The 17,479-nt window shown below is 40.4% G+C and overlaps 1 protein-coding gene across 4 annotated transcripts in view; it reads left to right on the top strand.

The window, feature by feature from the left end:
* Window positions 1–17,479, top strand: part of USP6NL (USP6 N-terminal like) — a 169,081-nt gene that overhangs the window by 80,425 nt on the left and 71,177 nt on the right. For 3 of the 4 annotated variants that reach the window (XM_036407957.2, XM_036407947.2, XM_036407977.2), the window contains 2 exons: window positions 11,866–11,933; window positions 16,131–16,213. In XM_036407957.2, coding sequence (XP_036263850.1) covers window positions 11,866–11,933; window positions 16,131–16,213 — 151 coding nt within the window. Of the gene's footprint in view, window positions 1–7,205; window positions 7,703–11,865; window positions 11,934–16,130; window positions 16,214–17,479 lie in introns of those variants that run through there. The other variant, XM_036407995.2, reaches the window with a different exon arrangement.

The raw sequence follows: 17,479 nt of genomic DNA, 5'->3' as shown, positions 1-17,479 counted from the left end.
CCACTGGTTAATATTCTGTCAATTTTTTTATTGTTTCTCAATTATTTATTGTTGTTTTCCTAAAACACACAACTTAAAATGTAACAGAGCCAGTTGCATATGGTTACAAAAAATATTTCATATTAATGGCTGTTGGATCCTCTACAATACTACTGGTCTCCATTTTGCACAAATAATTGACAATTTAGTGTGATAAGATTGGAAAGCTACTGGAACTTATAAAACTCAACTATTAAGAATTCATAAGTGTTTCTAAGAAAAGAAACAGCAGAAGTTAGAAGAAGTATAGAAGGATCCTTCACTTAAACTTCAGCAAAATGGCTTGGTGGTAAGAAATAGGGCTTTGAAATTAGGAAGCCTAATTTTTAAGTCCCGCTCTGCCATTTACTTACGATAGGTTCAGAATGACATAACCTTTCTACTCCTCAGGCTTCTCATATGTAAACTGGGGATAGTATTAAGCTAACAGAATAGGTGGTTCACTGTGAGGATTATGAGATTATGTATAGTAAATGCCCAGCACGGTGTCTGGCAGCAGTAAATTCTGACTAAACAGGTTATAAAGCATCCACAAACCAGTTGTTACAAACCAGTCTTGTGTCATCTAGTAAAAGGATGACACTTGGCGGAATTGCAGCTAAGGTATAATCTTGAGTTTGCCAGCAAGTGTAGGTGGGTTTACGTGAGTAAAATGACTCATATGCTTGTCTTGGTTCTAAGTATCTATTGTATGCTTGTGTTGATGCTAAGTATCTATTGTTGGCAATTTTATCATCATTCAACCCTGCCCCCCAAATGAGAATTACACTCATATTCAACAACCAGTGATTATGTTTTTCATCAGTAGTAATGGTATTTATTTAAATAATATTACATCACTTCATATCCTTTTCCTATGTGAATAATTTTACACATAAACATAGGAGTCACTTGTCTGATTGGGAGTTCTAGGAAACCAGTAGTGATAATTATTCTCTTTGAGAGCTAAAACATAGGAGAATGGCAGATGAAGATCAGAATGATTCCTCTTGGCTGATTGCAGGACACATGACGATAGATCTGAAGTGAAGTGAAATTTAGTTCGCCTTGACTTAGACAGGCTCACCCTCAGGATAAGCAACCCTAGGCCTCCCCTCAGGACAGATGGCTTCCTACCTGGAGAGCAGAGCAGAGGGCCTGCACCCAGGGACAGGGTGGCTGAGAGAGAAAGTCTGAGCTTGGCCTCAGCCTTGCTCAGGTGCTCCTTTCAGATTCCTTGACCCCCCAAACTTCTGCCCCATGAGAGGAATAAGGGAAGAGTGAGGAGAGAGTTCAGAGTTACTTGAAGCATGATGGAAACACATAGGCAAGTCAACATGATCTTCCAGAAAGAGAGACTGTGAAATTCCGTGAGTAGATTGGAAATTAGGTAAAAGGAAAGCTCACAGAGAAGAGTAGATTGGCATATAGACATAACAAACAAGTTTCTGGTTTTCTGCATCTTTTAAGAGCATTCTTACGTTCATTCTTTCTCCATCTGTTTGTCCCTGTTTGTTCATTTATCCATTCAGTCATCCCTTAATGGATATGAAGGACTAGTAATAATCAGAAGTGTTAGAAATAGATTGTGACTTCTTATAGCTGAATTTTAGACTCAATAGAATCTTAAATGCTATCTTGAAATAGAATTTTAAAAACCAATAAAAGATATGAGAAAGCTAAGAATCTTTGGCAAAGGTGTACTTTTTGCAGTGTAGATATGTGTGTGTGTGTGTGTGTGTGTGTGTGTGTGTGTGTGTGTATATATATATATATATATATATATATATATGGTAAATGCTCACTAAATATTTCTTAAAAGGATAAGAAAAATTATTCAAATGTGAATTAATCAGTTAAGTACTTAATCAATTTGTTTTTAAAATTGGATTTATATGCTATTTTTTCAGATATACCTTCACTGCAGAAAGTATACCTTTGCCAAAGATTCTTAGCTTTCTCATATCTTTTATTGGTTTTTAAAATTCTATTTCAAGATAGCATTTTTGAGGACTGTTGGGTTTATGGCATTGGTTCTTTCATGTATTTAACTTTCAGTCTTGGGCTTTCCCTCCTTGATCATGATTATTTATACTGTTTTTATAATGGCAGCTATGATCAGAATCTTTTGTTGTGTTGTGTGTGTGTCCCAAGTGAACATGAGAAAGAGGGAAGGAAGCCAGATGAGTTTTCTAAGATTATTACACTGTGGGGGAGGAAGGAGATAAGTGGGTTTTTGAGGTTGTGCATTTTTTGATAAGAAATTCGTTTAACATAGAGTTAACTGAGTTATGAGAAATAGAAGCGGGATTGCGCTGGCTTGCAAAGGAGTACTGAATTATAGACACCCCCACCTCCAAACCAAAGGAGGGGATAAAGGAACAGGAGATTTTGGATCAGTTCTTCTCACAGGGCCACAGATGGTGCTTTTGGCTTAGGCTACTTCAGTGTCCCGGGATGCTATTTAAGAATAAGCTTTCTCGGGGGAGGGGACCAGATATATGTAACTTTTAGGTGCCTACATTTAATTTTATCTTGCACAAAACGGCCTGTTAAAATAAGCAATATTTCAGGTTATCTTATGATGACTGCAGCACCTTCCTTTATTTTATTTTTTTTGTTTTTAGTTGTATTTTGTAGTTGATCTGTTTAATCCTGCTTATTTCTCCTCTGAGCATTCCTTTCGCCTGGATCTATAGCACAGCAAAATAAATGTTGACATGTTAGTAGTGGTGCCTACTAAGATTTTACAATTTAAAGATTCTTTATTGTTGATATATCTTAGTATTATATTGAGGAAGTAATCCAAATAATTGAAATCGTTGCTGAGGTACTGTTGATTCATAGACCCTCTTTTGGTTGAAAGATGAGATGGAATTAAGGAACAGACATGAATAACTTATTCAGATTACTTCAGGAAAAAAGTATGTGCCATGTGAATACATTGAACTTGAAAGCTACCAGGAACTGAGGCATGAAGCAGCTTCCGGGCTGGGCTGGCTCTTTTTGAGGCAAAAAGGTTTCTTTGGTGATGACTCTGCTTTGCTCTGCAGATCAGGTACTGTTCTCCTCTCTGCAACAGCTGCTTTTTCTCAGGTAACTGGTCAATTCTGCTTTCTCTTCTTTTTTTTTTTTTTTTTTTTTCTTTCTCCAGCTGTCTTGGTCACTATTGACTATTGTGCTCTTTGCCTCCTGATGTTTCATTTAACTCCCTTTGCAACTGGACTCTCTCAGTTTATACTACTTCAAATTCCTAAAAGAGGATTGGTTGAATAAATTACGTTAATGTGTCAGGAAACTTGACAACTATCAAGAAGATTGAGGTAGATGCACTGATGTGTTGGAGCCAGCCTGCACTTTCTGTTCAGTGACATCACCTTGGTAGCTTGGTATTGGCCACCTTAGTGGGAATACCACAACATGGAAGTTGGCAGATGCCACGAACCCACGCTCACGGCCTCTACTTCTTGCCTCCAAAAATGGTTGCTAAACCTTTATTGGCACACCACTGGGGAGATCTGTAGGTGTTGAAGTGCACAATCTCCAAGATGTACTGTTAAACAAGAGAGACTAAGGTGTAAGATTACTTATAAGATGATCTAGTGTTTGAATGGAAGAGAGAGATTTATATATGTGTGTGTGTGCCTGCACACATACAGATTCTTGTGTGGTGTGGAGAGTACTTTTGGTAGGTAACAGTGGCTGCTTCTAGGATGGAGGATTAGGTTTGGAGTGGGGTGTGTGTATATGTGCAGATTAGAGATGAATAATCATATTAACAGTATTATAATAATATAATAATGTTAATATCATTTATGTCAACTTCAGCTATTAAGGAAATATAATCCTAATATTGAAAAATGAACTCACTTTTTCCATATACCATCAGATTCACAGCCATGCCCCTTTGTACTTCATATTTGATTGACTTGACACTCTGCTTTGCTTGTTATGAGATTTCTAATAGTCCTCTCATCTTCTTTTTCTTTTTAAGTGTCTTTTATATGTATCATTAATAATATCCATGTTGTCTGGAATGCCCATTTTTATTGAGAAACTTTGTATTCCTATTCTAATGTAGACTAGTTATTCTCTGGGCAATTACACAGTTGGCATCTGGAAATATCTAATTTTAGCTTCCTGAATTTTATGGATCCTATATCTGCCCCTCTTTTTGATCTGTTAAAGAAAAAATTATTATGACACTTGTTAACAGTAAAAAAAACTTTACTCAGCAGTATTGCTTCAGGTATCAAAACTATCATAACAGGGGAGAGAGAGTGGGGTCAACTTCAAATACAATAAAAACAAGTGGGGATTTATAGCCAACAAACAAAGTGAAGAATTTGGTGGATGCACAGTTACTAAGAGGGATAGGGAGATTCTTCCTAAGTCAATATAACAGGATTACTGATAAAGGCATCAGATATTAAAGGTGGTGGGTGAGGAATCTGACCAGATATCAAGAGCGATCAATAATCTTATTAACAATATTGTAATAATATAATAATGTTAATATAATTTATCTCAACTTCAGATATTAAGGAAATATAATCCTAATATTAAAAAATGAACTCACTTTTTCCATATACCATCAGATTCACAGCCATGCCCCTTTGTACATTACTTCATATTTGATTGACTTGATACTCTGCTTTGCTGACCAGATATCTGACACTCTGACCAGATATCAAAGGTGATCAGATATCAAGGGTTGTGGGGGTGGGGGGGCAACTCTCACTCAACTGACTTAGTAGGATTGTTGCTAAAATTGGGCTAGGCAGTTGGAATACAGAACCGGAGACCAAGATTGGGGCCTACTTGAGAGGAGGGCTCTGTGAGCCTGGTTGATGTGTGCACAAGGAGACAGTCTTTGTCAATTCTTTTGGTTGATGTTATTTTGATTTTCTGTAGTATATTCTCAAAGGCTTTTAAAGAAAAATATTGCAAGGCAGTAAACTTTGAATTATTGTATTATAATAGTTTCTTATTGCTGCTGTAACAAATTATCACAAACTTGGTGACTTAAAACTATAAATTTATTTTCTTAGAGTTCTGGAGGCCAGTTTTACTGGGCTAAAGTCAAGGTGTCATCAGGGCTGGTTCCTTTTGGAGCCACTAAAAGAGAATTTGTTTCATGGCTCCTCCCTTCCTCACATCATTGCAACCTCTTGCTTCCATGCTCACATCTCCTACTTCATCCTTTGACCTTCTTGTTTCCCTTTTACAAGGAGCTTTATGATGACATTGGGTCCACATGCATGATCCAGGATAATCTCCCCATCTCAAGATCCTTATTTAACTATATCTGCAGATTCCTAATGCTATATGAGGTACATTCACAGGTTCCAGAAATTCGGATATGGACATTTGTTGGGGGTGGGGGGAGGGGGTCATTCTTCAACTTACATATCTTGTAATATCTAAAAACTAGAGCCCTGGTGCAAGAAATTCATGCACAGGGGGAGAGTCCCTCAGCCTGGCCTGAACTTCTCCAATCTGGGACCCCTTGGGGGATGTCCAACTGCTGTTTTAGGCTCCATCCCGCATCAGGAGTCAGACATCCCTCTCACAATCTGGGACTGCTGGGTCCTAACCCCTTGCCTGCCTACCAGCTGATCGCCACCTAACCACTCCCCTGCTAGCCTCATGGCCCCCAACTGCCCTCCCCTGCAGGCCTCATAGCCCCCAACTGCCCTCCCCTGCCAGCTTCATGGCCCCCCAATTGCTCTCCCTTGCTAGCCTGATGGTCCCTAACTGCCTCTGCCTGGGCCCTGACCACTGTGGCTTTGTCCGGAAGGAAGTCAGACTGCATTGGAAGATGTCTGGTATCCCGGTCTAATTAGCATATTACCCTTTTATTAGTGTAGACTAGAGGCTTGGTGCACGAAATTCATGCATGGAGGGGGTGTCCCCCTCAGCCCAGCCTGCACCCTCTCCAATCTGGACATCCCTCTCACAATCCAGGACTGCTGGCTCCCAAACACTTGCCTGCCTGCCTGCCTGATCACCTCCTAATTGCCCTCCCCTGCTGGCCTGATTGCCCCTAACTGCCTTCCCCTGCTGACCTGGTCCCCTCTCATTGCCCTCCCCTGCTGGCCCAGTCACCCCTAACTGCCCTCCCTGCCAGCCTGGTCACCCCTAACTGTCCTTCATTGCTGGCCTGGTCCCCCCCAATTGCCTTCTCCTGCAGGCCTGATCACCTCTATCTGTTCTCCCCTGCAGGCCTGGTTGCCCCCAACTACCCTCCCCTGCAGGCCTGGTCTCCCCCAATTGCCCTTTTCTGCAGGCCTCATCCCCCCAACTGTCGTCCCCAACAGGCTTGAGTCTCCCCAACTATATTCCCCTGCGGGCCTGCATCCTCCCCCAACAGTCCTCTCCCGCAGGCCTGGATCCCCCCAACTGTACTCGCCTGCAGGCTTGCAAGTCTGGTCCCTCCCACCTGCCCTCCCTTGCAAGTCTGGTCCCTCCCACCTGCCCTCCCCTGCTGACCATCTTGTGGCGGCCATCTTTGACCACATGGGGGTGGCCATCTTGTGTGTTGGAGTGGTGGTCAGTTTGTATATTACCTCTTTTTTTTTTATATAGGATGGTTTTATTTTTTTCTCATGCTTAATTGATAGTTTGACTTATAGAATTCTAAGTTCATGACCATTCTTGTTGATAAGAAGTTTGCTGCCAACCTGATTCTTATGCCATGGTGTATGGCTTGACATTTTCCCCTCTCTAAACTTCTGAGATGATTTTTCGGAGATGGTTTTGTTTTTTTTTCTTCATATGTTGAATGTTACAACTGACTTAAGATGAGCATCAACTTAAATTAGTGTCCAGTTCAGTGTAATTAAGTTCATAAGCATGCCTCTAATGTGGCTGTTTCTTTACTTTTCAAATTGTAGGTCCCTACCCTTTTAAAAGAAAGCAAGGAAGAAGGAAGCAATGGAGAAAAAAGAACAAATAGATTATAAAATTTCACAGTGCTATCTGCAGTAGTTATACATATTGTTAGATAAAACATTTGTTTCATTTGTATACGCGTGGTATGTTAAAAAGTACAAAACATTCCAAAATTTAGCATATATTTTCGCAATGCCTGAAACAGCAGTTTTCACTTTAAAAATTATCATTAAGATTATGTTTAAATATAAAATATATTTGAGTATGAGAGCATTTCTACTTAGCTTTAATGTTTTAAATAAAAATTTTCTTTGTTTCTCCATGGCAAACTTTATTAAAATTAATAAGATTGTGGCTGATTTTGAATTACAAGAGTAAGGAATATCCTGAAGCTGCTTGTTTAAAGCCCTTGTTTGTTATTAGATGGAATGCTGGGTGTAGGCTGGTGTGGTTCGTACTTGGGATCTAGCCTGAAAGACATGTTTTACTCTCAACAAATATCATCTTTGTTTGAATATCTATGGACTGTGTAACCACAGCAAGGTCTTTTTTCTCTCTCTTAGAATGTATCTGAAATGTCTTCTTTCTTGTGCTTGTTTCAACCAGTAAAGTAGAGCTGCCTTCCATTTTTCTGTTTTAGTTCGTTGCGGAATGTGTGGGGTACCACCTAACACTCTTGGTGTGCTTTAGAATTGTAAACTAATAATGAAAGCTTGGAATAGATAACTTTACTCTATGAGGACTGAAGTTGTTGTTAATTCCCAAGGCGAGACTGGGTATCTAACAAATGGTAAAGTAATTTTTATATTAAAATTGTAGATTTTTATATGTTTAATGTTCATCTTTCAAAATATACACCAAGAAAATGAGGTACTGTCCATTTGTTTTATGGGTTTGAATTTGAAACTTGACAGCTTTGAATGACTTGTTTATTTGAATTTGGAGTTGAGTTGTACTGAGTGACAATGCACGCTTTTTAAAAAATGTAATTCAGGAGGATACTTGATTTATTTTTTTTTTAAAACAGTTTTTGTATTTAAGTGAGGTAATAGTCTTCTTAAAATGTTATAAAACATTTCTTAAAATTCTATAGTTGTCATTTTCTTTCATAAATCTGGGCTCAGAAATGTTTTCTTGTATCATTGAGTATTATTTAATCCAAGCCTTTTATCCTTTTAAAAATTTGCCTCTTAAACTGAAACATTTTTATATTAAATGTACAGTCAATAAGAATTAAATTTGATTTAATTTGGCTTGAATAATGTAATAGATTTTTTGAATTTGAGAATGATATATGATGTAAATACTAAGTGACACAGCTGTCATGTTTAAGAAGTGCCTGGAACTTTGTATACACTTACACACAGACACAAGACAGCTGTTGATATCCCAGTGATCAGGGTTTTAGGGCAAACTCTTGTTCTTGCAATGCAATTTCTAAGTAAGCAAGTAGAATGAAACCAAAGGAAGTATTTGAGTATAATTCTTAATAACTTCTCAACAATAGATTAGATAGTATGAAACACAATTTAACTGTAGCAGGCTTAAGTTTAAGGATGCTATGTCTAACTCTAAATCTGACTGTTTCAGTGCAAATTGTTAAATAACTAGAGCAGCGTTTTTCAACCGCTGTTCCGCGGCACATGTTGCCTGGTGTGCCGTAGGTGCAGACTAGACAAGAATTTTATAATTTTTCACTATTTTGTTTACTTAATATTTCATAATAAAGTAATTATAAAATACTTTCTTTGTGTTTATTTGATTCCTATTCAAGAGAATTACTTTATATATAGTCAATACAGGCACAGAGTTAAATTTTTTAACATTTTCTAATGGTGGTGTGCCTCGTGATTTTTTTCATGAAACAAGTGTGCCTTTGCCCAAAAAAGGTTGAAAAACACTGAACTAGAGGCCCGATGCAGGGCATTCGTGCACTGGTGGGAGGAGTGGCTTGCAGGGATTGGCCCGCTGTGGGAGCTCCATTCATCCCGGTCAGCTGAGCAGTTCTCCCACTTTGGGAGCACACTGACCACAAGGGGACAGCTCCTCTGTTGAGCATCTGCCCTCTGGTGGTCAGTGCATGTCATAGTAACTGAAGAATTGGCCATTCTGGTCATTCCGCCATTTGGTCGCTAGGTTTTTATTATATAAGACTGAGGTGTGTGTGTGGGTCCCCTCAGCCCAGCCTGCCCCCTCTCACAGCCTGACCACTCCCTACCCACTTCCCTGCCAGCCTGATCGATGCCTAAATGCTCCCTGCTGACCCGATTGCCCCTAGCTGCCCTCTCCTGCTGACTTGTTCACCCCTAACTGCCCTCCTCTGCTGGCCTGGTGACCCCTAACTGCCCTCCCTTTCCAGCCTGATCCCCACCAACTGCCCTCCCCTGCAGGCTTGCCCCCCCCCCCAACTCCCCTCCCCTGTAGGTCTGTGTCCGTCCCCTTCTCCCAACTGCCCTTCCCTGCAGGCCTGGTCCCCCCCTAACTTCCCTCCCCTGCTGCCCCGGTTACCCCTAGTAGCCCTCCCCTGCAGGCCTGGTTGCCCCCAACTGCCCTCCTCTGCAGGCCCAGTCACTCCTAACTGTCCTCTCCTGCAGGCCTGGTCTCTCCCAACTGCCCTCCTCTGCAGGCCATCTTGTGGTGGCCATCTTGTATCCACATAGGGGCAGCCATGTTTGACCACATGCGGGCAGGCAGCCATCTTGTGTGTTGGAGTGATGGTCAATTTGAATATTACCTCTTTATTATATAGGATTGTGCTCATTTGATGATCTTATTGACATAAATCCCTAAAGGTGGAATTGTTGGGTAAAGGATATGTCTGCTTTTAAGATTTTTGATACATAATATCAAACTGCTTTTGGAAAGATTTATAATTTATAACTCTACCCCCAGTGTAAGGTACTTCAGATTTTCCCACACTTTTGTCAGCTTTGAGCAATACCGTTGCATTTTTTTTTTATTAGTCTGAGGTAGGTGCAAAGGGATATTTTAAAACTTGTATATTTTTAGCTTTTAATGAGTTTGATTTCCCCTCCCCTATCCCATGTCTTGGCTTTTAAAGTTAGATTTTATTTTTGTCAGAGCTATAGTTGGTTTAAAGATTCAGCAGCCTGTAAGATTTGTTTTGAAAAATAGCTGACTCCATACTCCGCCCTCCTCACTGCTTACTCCCCTTGCTGATTCTTTTTGTGTTTGCTTCCATAGTGCAAGATAACACATGCCTGTTGCTATTTCCTGCTTCTGCAGCTTTAGGCATCATCTATTTTTCATGCTTTGGATGGAGGGTGAGGGTCTGTGCTCCCAACCTCTGTACATATATGCACATCCCTTCAACTCTCAGGGAGTTGATACCTTTAACTCCACACTTTGTTCTCCTCAGGAATTATCATTTGCTAAGCCTTTGAGGGCAGGGCTTTAAAGAATTCCTCCATTGTCATTTCAGTTCTTTTTTAGGAGGAATGGATATATGTGTTCCACCTGCCATCTTTAATTGGAAGTTCTTTTTCTTTCTTTAGTCATCCCTGTTATAATGTAAATGCTTATATGGAGTCAAGACTGTCTGGATTTGAATCTTAGCTTTGCTATTAACTAGCACTGAGACCTTAGACAAGTTGGTTCAAATCTCTAAATGTCATTTTTTCATCTGTGTAATAGGATTAATAGAATACCTATCTTAGAGTGTTATAAAGTGCTCTTCACAGTAGTATCTGCTGTCTAGCAGTTTCTTAACTCTTTCCTAGGCACAGTAAGAGTACAAATATAGTTGTTCCTCCTATTGTTTCTCTTGTGAATTTCTTGCTCATGACCTTGACCCAATCTTCTATTGGAATGCTTGTCTTTTTCTTATTGATCAGTGGTACCATTTATGTAGTCTGTCATTGGTCTTTTATTTTTATTCATGATACTTGGTATGTATAGTCATATTCATACTATTTTAGTATATGTGCTGCCGAAGCGAGCACCATATTCATACTATTTTATGTTATGATCTCTACTTTTTATCAGATTTGTGTTTTTGAAAGATAACTGAGGGTAACAAAGAAGGGTGTGTGGTGTGTGGTGTGTGGCGAGTGTGTGTGTGTGTGTGTGTGTGTGTGTGTGTGTATTTTCGGGGAGGAGGGTAAAACTGAAGATATTATAGTATTTGGGACATTGATATAGTATTATAGTATTTGGGACATTAACCTCAGAGGTTAAATGAAGAAATTATTATTTTCATCATGTAAGAGAAATAACTCTTTAAAAAAACACTCCTAAAGTATAACTTGCTTTAGTTTTCTTTGTGGATGAGTTCCACTAATTTTTAAGAGCCTTCTTGAGTGCTCTTTTCATCATCTACCCAAATGGCTTCATCTGAAAACTTAAAGCTTTTACTTTCAGTTTCTCGTTTAATACTCATTTCTCTGAAATTAGAACAGGCTGGTCCGAGTGCAGTGGTGTCTTACAAATTAGAACAAAATTGATTCTTGAGCGATAAGATTTATCATAATCCCTAAGTTAATGCTATGTTAACAAAGTTGCTTTATTTCAATATTATACATAATATTGAAATGATATATATGTTGATATTTTAAGGTTGTAATTACAGATACTTAACTCATCCTTTTAAGTTTAATTGATTTTTGCTGGTTTGTCATCTTAGGCTAGGGGTGTCGAACTCAATCAGAGAAGGGGCCAAAATCTAAAATCCAGCCTAAATCGCGGGCCGAATGGTTTACTGAACAGTCATAAACTGTCATTGTGATGGAAACGCAGCGGAGTGCAGTGATGACAGCGCGGTGCGGGCCACATTGCAAGGCCTGGCGGGACAGATTTGGCCCGCGGGCCTTGTGTTTGACACATGTGTCTTAGGCAGTATGGATTTATTCTATTTGTATCTGTTTTGTCAGTTTTATAATTAATTAACTTTATTATTCTTTAAATAATAACTCATCTAAATTTGATCTCTCCCAGGTTCAGACCAGGATGTAATACTCAAACTTGCCCAGGAGCGAGCTGATATAGTTGCTAAATATGACAGAGTAAGTATTTATATTTTCTCTTTGAGTTATATTTATTAGTAAAAACAACATATAAATAGAAATGGATTTGCTTTTTGGAACACTTAAATTACCGAACCAGTTTGTTTACTTCATGTGACCATTGAGGCCATAATTTTTCTCTGACTTCATCTCCAAATGTTCTCTCCTTCCTTTCCTCTGCACTAACCTTTCCAAATTCTTGCTGTTTTCTAACACACCATGCTTGCTTCTCGCTCTGGGCCTTACCTCTTTCAGATCTCACCCAGATACTGCTTTAGTGAAATCACTGAGCACATTGTTTAATACTCCCCATACCTTCTATATTCTGTATCCCCTTTTCTTATTTACTTTTTACCATAGCACTTATGATATTAACATACTATATGTTATACTTACTTTTTTTGTTGTGTGTTGTCATTCCTAAATGTAAGAATTTCTTTTGATATACTTTTTTTTTTTTAAATAAAAATAATGTTTTATTGGTTTTAGAGAGGAAGGGAGAGAGAGAGATAGGAACATTAATGATGAAAGATAATCATTGGTTGGCTGCTTTCTGAGGACCCCACACTGAGGATCATGCTCACAACCCGGGCATGTGCCTTGACTGAGAATCAAATCTTGTGTGACCTTCTGGTTCATAAGCCGATGCTCAACCACTGAGCCACACCAGCTGAGCTTGATTTACTCTTGTGTTTTAAATATGTATAATAATTCCTGACTCATACTAGGTTCTCAATAAATACCCATTTTAGTCATAATTTATGGGTGCTATTAAAAATTGAACCTGGATCTGAAAATTTAAATTACACATTATATATCATCTCCATTAGCATTAAATTAGTTATGGAATCTGGTTTTTGAGTTCAGGAAATCACAATTATTGACGATTTAATGTCTCATTATTTCCTTATCTCTTGAGATCTTTGGGTTGAAGCAATGATTTATAAGTGTCATGTTTCATATTTTATCACTTGCATGTAATTTTATATGTTACTAGAGGCCCAGTGCATGAAGTTGGGGGGGTGTCCCTCAGCCCAGCCTGCACCCTCTCCAATCTGGAACATACCTCTAACAATCTAGGACTGCTGGCTTCCAACTGCTCGCCTGCCTGTCTTTCTAATTGCCCCTGACTGCTTCTGCCTGCTAGCCTGATCACCCTCTAACTGCTCCCCTGCCAGCCTGATTATCCCTAATTGCCCTCCCTTGCCAGCCTGGTTGCCCACAACTGCCCTCCCCTGTCAGCCTGGTTGCCCCTAACTGCTTCTCGCTGCTGGCCTGGTCACCCCCAACTGCTCTCTCCAGCTGGCCATCTTGTGGCGGCCATCTTTGACTACATGGGGCAGCCATTTTGTGTGTTGGAGTGACAGTTAATTTGCATATCACTTCATTATTATAGGATTTTTGTTTTTTGGGGAGAATAACGGGCATAGAATTAGAGGAAGCCATCTGGACTCTGCCCTGCTTTCAGAGAGGCATACGGGCAGGTCTCAACTCAGAGTTGATGTACTCAGAGTTTAAGTTGGTCATTTGGAGCAGTAAAACTACTACTCATGGATGCTTGCATGCATTGTCTTTTCCCCCCATGCAACTAATATTTACCAGGCTTGGCATTGTGCTGGTCCTAGGGATTCACATTACAGACATGAGTTAGAGTACCCTTTGCCCATAAGATGCTCACAGCTTACTTGGAGGAGAACCCAGGAGCAGACAATTATAAAGTACTAGAGGTCCAGTGCACGAAATTCATGCGGGGGGTTGGGGGGGGGAGGAGGAGTGTGGCGGTGTTATCCCTCAGCCCATCCTGCACCCTCTCTAATTTGAGATGCCTCGAAGGAGGGCAGTGGGATATCCCTCTCACAATCCAGGACTGCTGGCTCCCTACTGCTCACCTTCCTGCCTTCCTGATTATCCCTAACTGCTTCTGCCTGCCAGACTGATCACCCCCTAACCACTTCCCTGCCAGCCTGATTGATGTCTAACTGCTCCCCTGCCAGCCTGTTTGCCTCTAACTTCCCTCCTCTGCCGGCCTGGTCACCCCTAACTGCCCTCCCCTGCAGGCTTGATTGTCAACAACTACCCTCCCTTGCAGGCCTGGTCCCTCCCAACTGCCCTCTCCTGCTGGCCATCTTGTGGTGGCCATCTTGTGTCCACATGGGGGCAGTCATCTTTGACCACATGGGGGCAGCTATTGTGTGTTGGAGTGATCTTGAACCTGCATATTACTCTTTTATTAGGTAGGATAGAGGCCTGGTCATGGGTGGGGGGCAGCTGGTTTGTCCTAAAGGGTGTCCTGGATCAGGGTGGGGGTTCCCTTGGAGTGTGGGGCAGCCTGGGCGAGGGGCCTGAGGTGGTTTGCAGGCCGGCTATGCCCCCCGGTGACCCAAGTGGAGGCCCTGGTATCTGGGATTTATTTATCTTCTACAATTGAAACTTTGTAGCCTGGAGCTGAGCCAAGCCTTCTGTTCGCTCAGTGGTGGTAGACGTTTTGGTTAGAGTTTATTCACCTTCTATAATTGAAACTTTGTAGCCTGGAGTAGAGGCCTAGGCTGGACAGGGCAGGTGGAAAGCTTGGCTTCCTCCATTGCCTGGGGCAACCCTTGCCTGTTCTCTCCAGCCCTGTGGCTGCTGCCATTTTTCTTGGGATTTATCTTCTATAGTTGAAACTTTGTATCCTTGAGTGAAGGCCTAGGCCGGCTAGGGTGCCTGGAAAGCTTGGCTTCCTCCATTGCTGGGGAAAACCAAGCCTCCCTTCCTGCTCTCTGTGGCAGCAGCCATCTTGGTTGGAGTTAATTTTCATACTTGCTCTGATTGGCTAGTGGGAATGGCTTGTGGGTATAACAGAGTGATGGTTAATTTGCATAATACTCTTTTATTAGGTAGGATATTCAGCTGCACAGACTCACAAGATAGTTTGGTATTGAGTCTGAAATTTGAGGGATTGCTATAGACAGCTATATTTGGGGTTCCTGTACCAACAGTGCTAGGTAACAGCTTTAAGAATGAGAGAACAGTGACTGAGGACAGAGTTATGGCCACATCAACAGAGATACTGTGAAAGAGCCACCAAAAAAGAGTTGGAAAGGCATGAGGAGAACCAGGAGAGGTGGTGCCATGGAGGTTAAGGAATAAGGAGTGAGCAACAATGCAGACTGCTTTGAAAAACTCCATTAGAAGAGTTTTTCTTCGTTTTTCACCGGTTTTAACAGTGGGAGATTACTTATGACTCTGGCAGGAATAGCTTCTGGGCTGATGTATCTGTAAGTAAAGAAGTAGAGAGACAAGGTGGATAGCCCACTCTAATGAGAAGTTAGGATGAAAAGACAAGAAATACTTTTTTTCCTAAGACAGGCTCACTCTAAAAGTTTAAAGTTTGATGGCTCATTCTTGAGTTTCTTTCTTATCCTCTGCTGTTTCCTCCTTTGCCGGTATTTACAGGAACTCAAGTCTGATCAAAACTTAGTAGCATGTGCCCTGGCCAGTGTGTTCAATGGTTAGAGCATTGGCCTGTGCACTGAAGAGTTCCCAGTCAAGGTCATGTACCTTGGTCGCAAGTTCAATCCTTGGCCCCTGACGAGGCGTGTACAGGAGGCGGCCAGTCGATCTCTTTCTCTCTCTCTTTCTCTCTCTCTCCCCCTCCCCCTCTCCCTCCCCCTCCCCTCCCCCTCTCCCTCCCCTCCCCCTCTCCCTCCCCTCTCCCTCCCCTTCCCTTCCCCCTCTCCCTCTCCTCCCTCTCCCTCTCCTCTCCCTCTCCCTCTCCCTCTCCCTCTCTCTCCTTCCCTCTCTCCCTTCATCTCTCCCCTCCCCCTCCATCTCTCCCACCACTTTTTCTAAAAAGCAATGGAAAAATATCCTCAGTTAAGATTAACAAAAAACAAAACAAAACAAAATAAATAACCAAACAAACAAACAAAAAAACAAAAAAACAATAAGAAAAGCTTAGTTACATGTTAGCTGTTGCTGACATACAGTATCTTCCAAAGTTTGTAATTAGAAAACGGTGATTATATTGCCAAATATATAAATATATAAGTATTGTATAAATATAAATATAAAGTTAAGGTGGATAGTGCCTTATTTCCAACTCTTACTGTTAATACATTAAAAAAAAAAAGAATTCTTTGTTTTTGGCCTTTTTATTTGAAAAATTACTCAGTTCTATAGATTTCTAATAACACCCTTCTTTGTTCACTATTATAGGGACGAGAAGGTGCAGAGATTGAACCTTGGGAAGATGCTGATTACCTTGTTTACAAAGTCACGGATAGATTTGGCTTTTTACAGTAAGTTGCATAGATTGAAAACTAACTTTTATTATGATGCTTTTGCGGACACTTGTTATATTGATTTTACTTATTTTTACTAGCACTGTTGTGAATAATATTCTAAGACTGGTGCGGCAACATGTTTTTTGTTATTGAATTCCCTGCATTTTTATCCTCTATCATCGAAATTCAACTATTTTGTAAGAATGCAATCTTTAACAGTATTTGTTACATTTTAGTAAGAACATTTAGTGCAATAAATGAGTTGGATTAATACTTTGTCAGAATTAAATGGAGATTAATTAAAAATTTTATTTAAAAAATAATTATAAAACATTTTATTTTATATAAACTCATTTTTAAAATAATGAGCTATTAGAACTTTAGTGTTATGTAGCCTGAAATTGAGCAATGGAAAAAAAATGCCATTGATCTTCCTTATAATTGTATTCATGTTAATGTATTCATGTTATTATCAAAAAAATTGTTTTAAATATATTTTTTATTGATTTCAGAGAGAGGAAGGAAGAGGATAGAGAGATGGAAACATCAATTTTGAGAACCATTGATCAGCTGCCTCCTACACACCCCCTATTGGGGATCGAGCCCACAATCTGGGCATGTGCCCTTACCTAGAATTGAACCTTGACCTCCTGGTTCATAAGTCAATGTTGAACCACACCAGCTAGGATTTGTTCTCAAAATTAATTCCATTCATCCTGAATATATTACATAAAGAGTTGACAGATGTCTATACTGTTACAAAATAGAGTGGTTAAAAGGATTTTGACTCTTAGAAACATCCTGCTAATGATGTGAATTTGCCTGTTCTGATTCTAGCATTGTCTAGTCAGGTTCCCATAGAATGGATACTTCTCTGCATTTCTGTCCTGCTAATGATGTGATTTTGCCTGTTCTGATTCTAGCATTGTCTAGTCAGGTTCCCATAGAATGGATACTTCTCTGCATAGTTCAGTGATTAAGTTCTCATTCAAATGTATTTTTTAACTCTTGTCTACACTAATAAAATTGACCATACCTCCATGATGCCTACTAGCCAATCAGCAGTGAGCATGCAAATTAACCCTACAAATATGGTGGGTTAATTTGCATATACAGGTGCCAAGTGGCTGGTGGATGGTCACCTAGCCTGAAGCCTCCGAGGACCATTGCTGCCCGGGAAGGCAAAAGTGGTGGTGCCAAGCCCTGCCAACAGGATCCCAGGACCATCACAGGCATGGGGTTGCTGAGACACAGGCCAGGCCTCTGACCTCAGATCTACAG

The sequence above is a fragment of the Pipistrellus kuhlii genome, unplaced genomic scaffold (genome assembly GCF_014108245.1).
Source record: "Pipistrellus kuhlii isolate mPipKuh1 unplaced genomic scaffold, mPipKuh1.p scaffold_m20_p_1, whole genome shotgun sequence".
NCBI lineage: Eukaryota > Metazoa > Chordata > Mammalia > Chiroptera > Vespertilionidae > Pipistrellus > Pipistrellus kuhlii.
The sequence above is the reverse complement of the archived record's forward strand: the minus strand, read 5'-3'. Positions and strand labels throughout refer to the sequence as shown.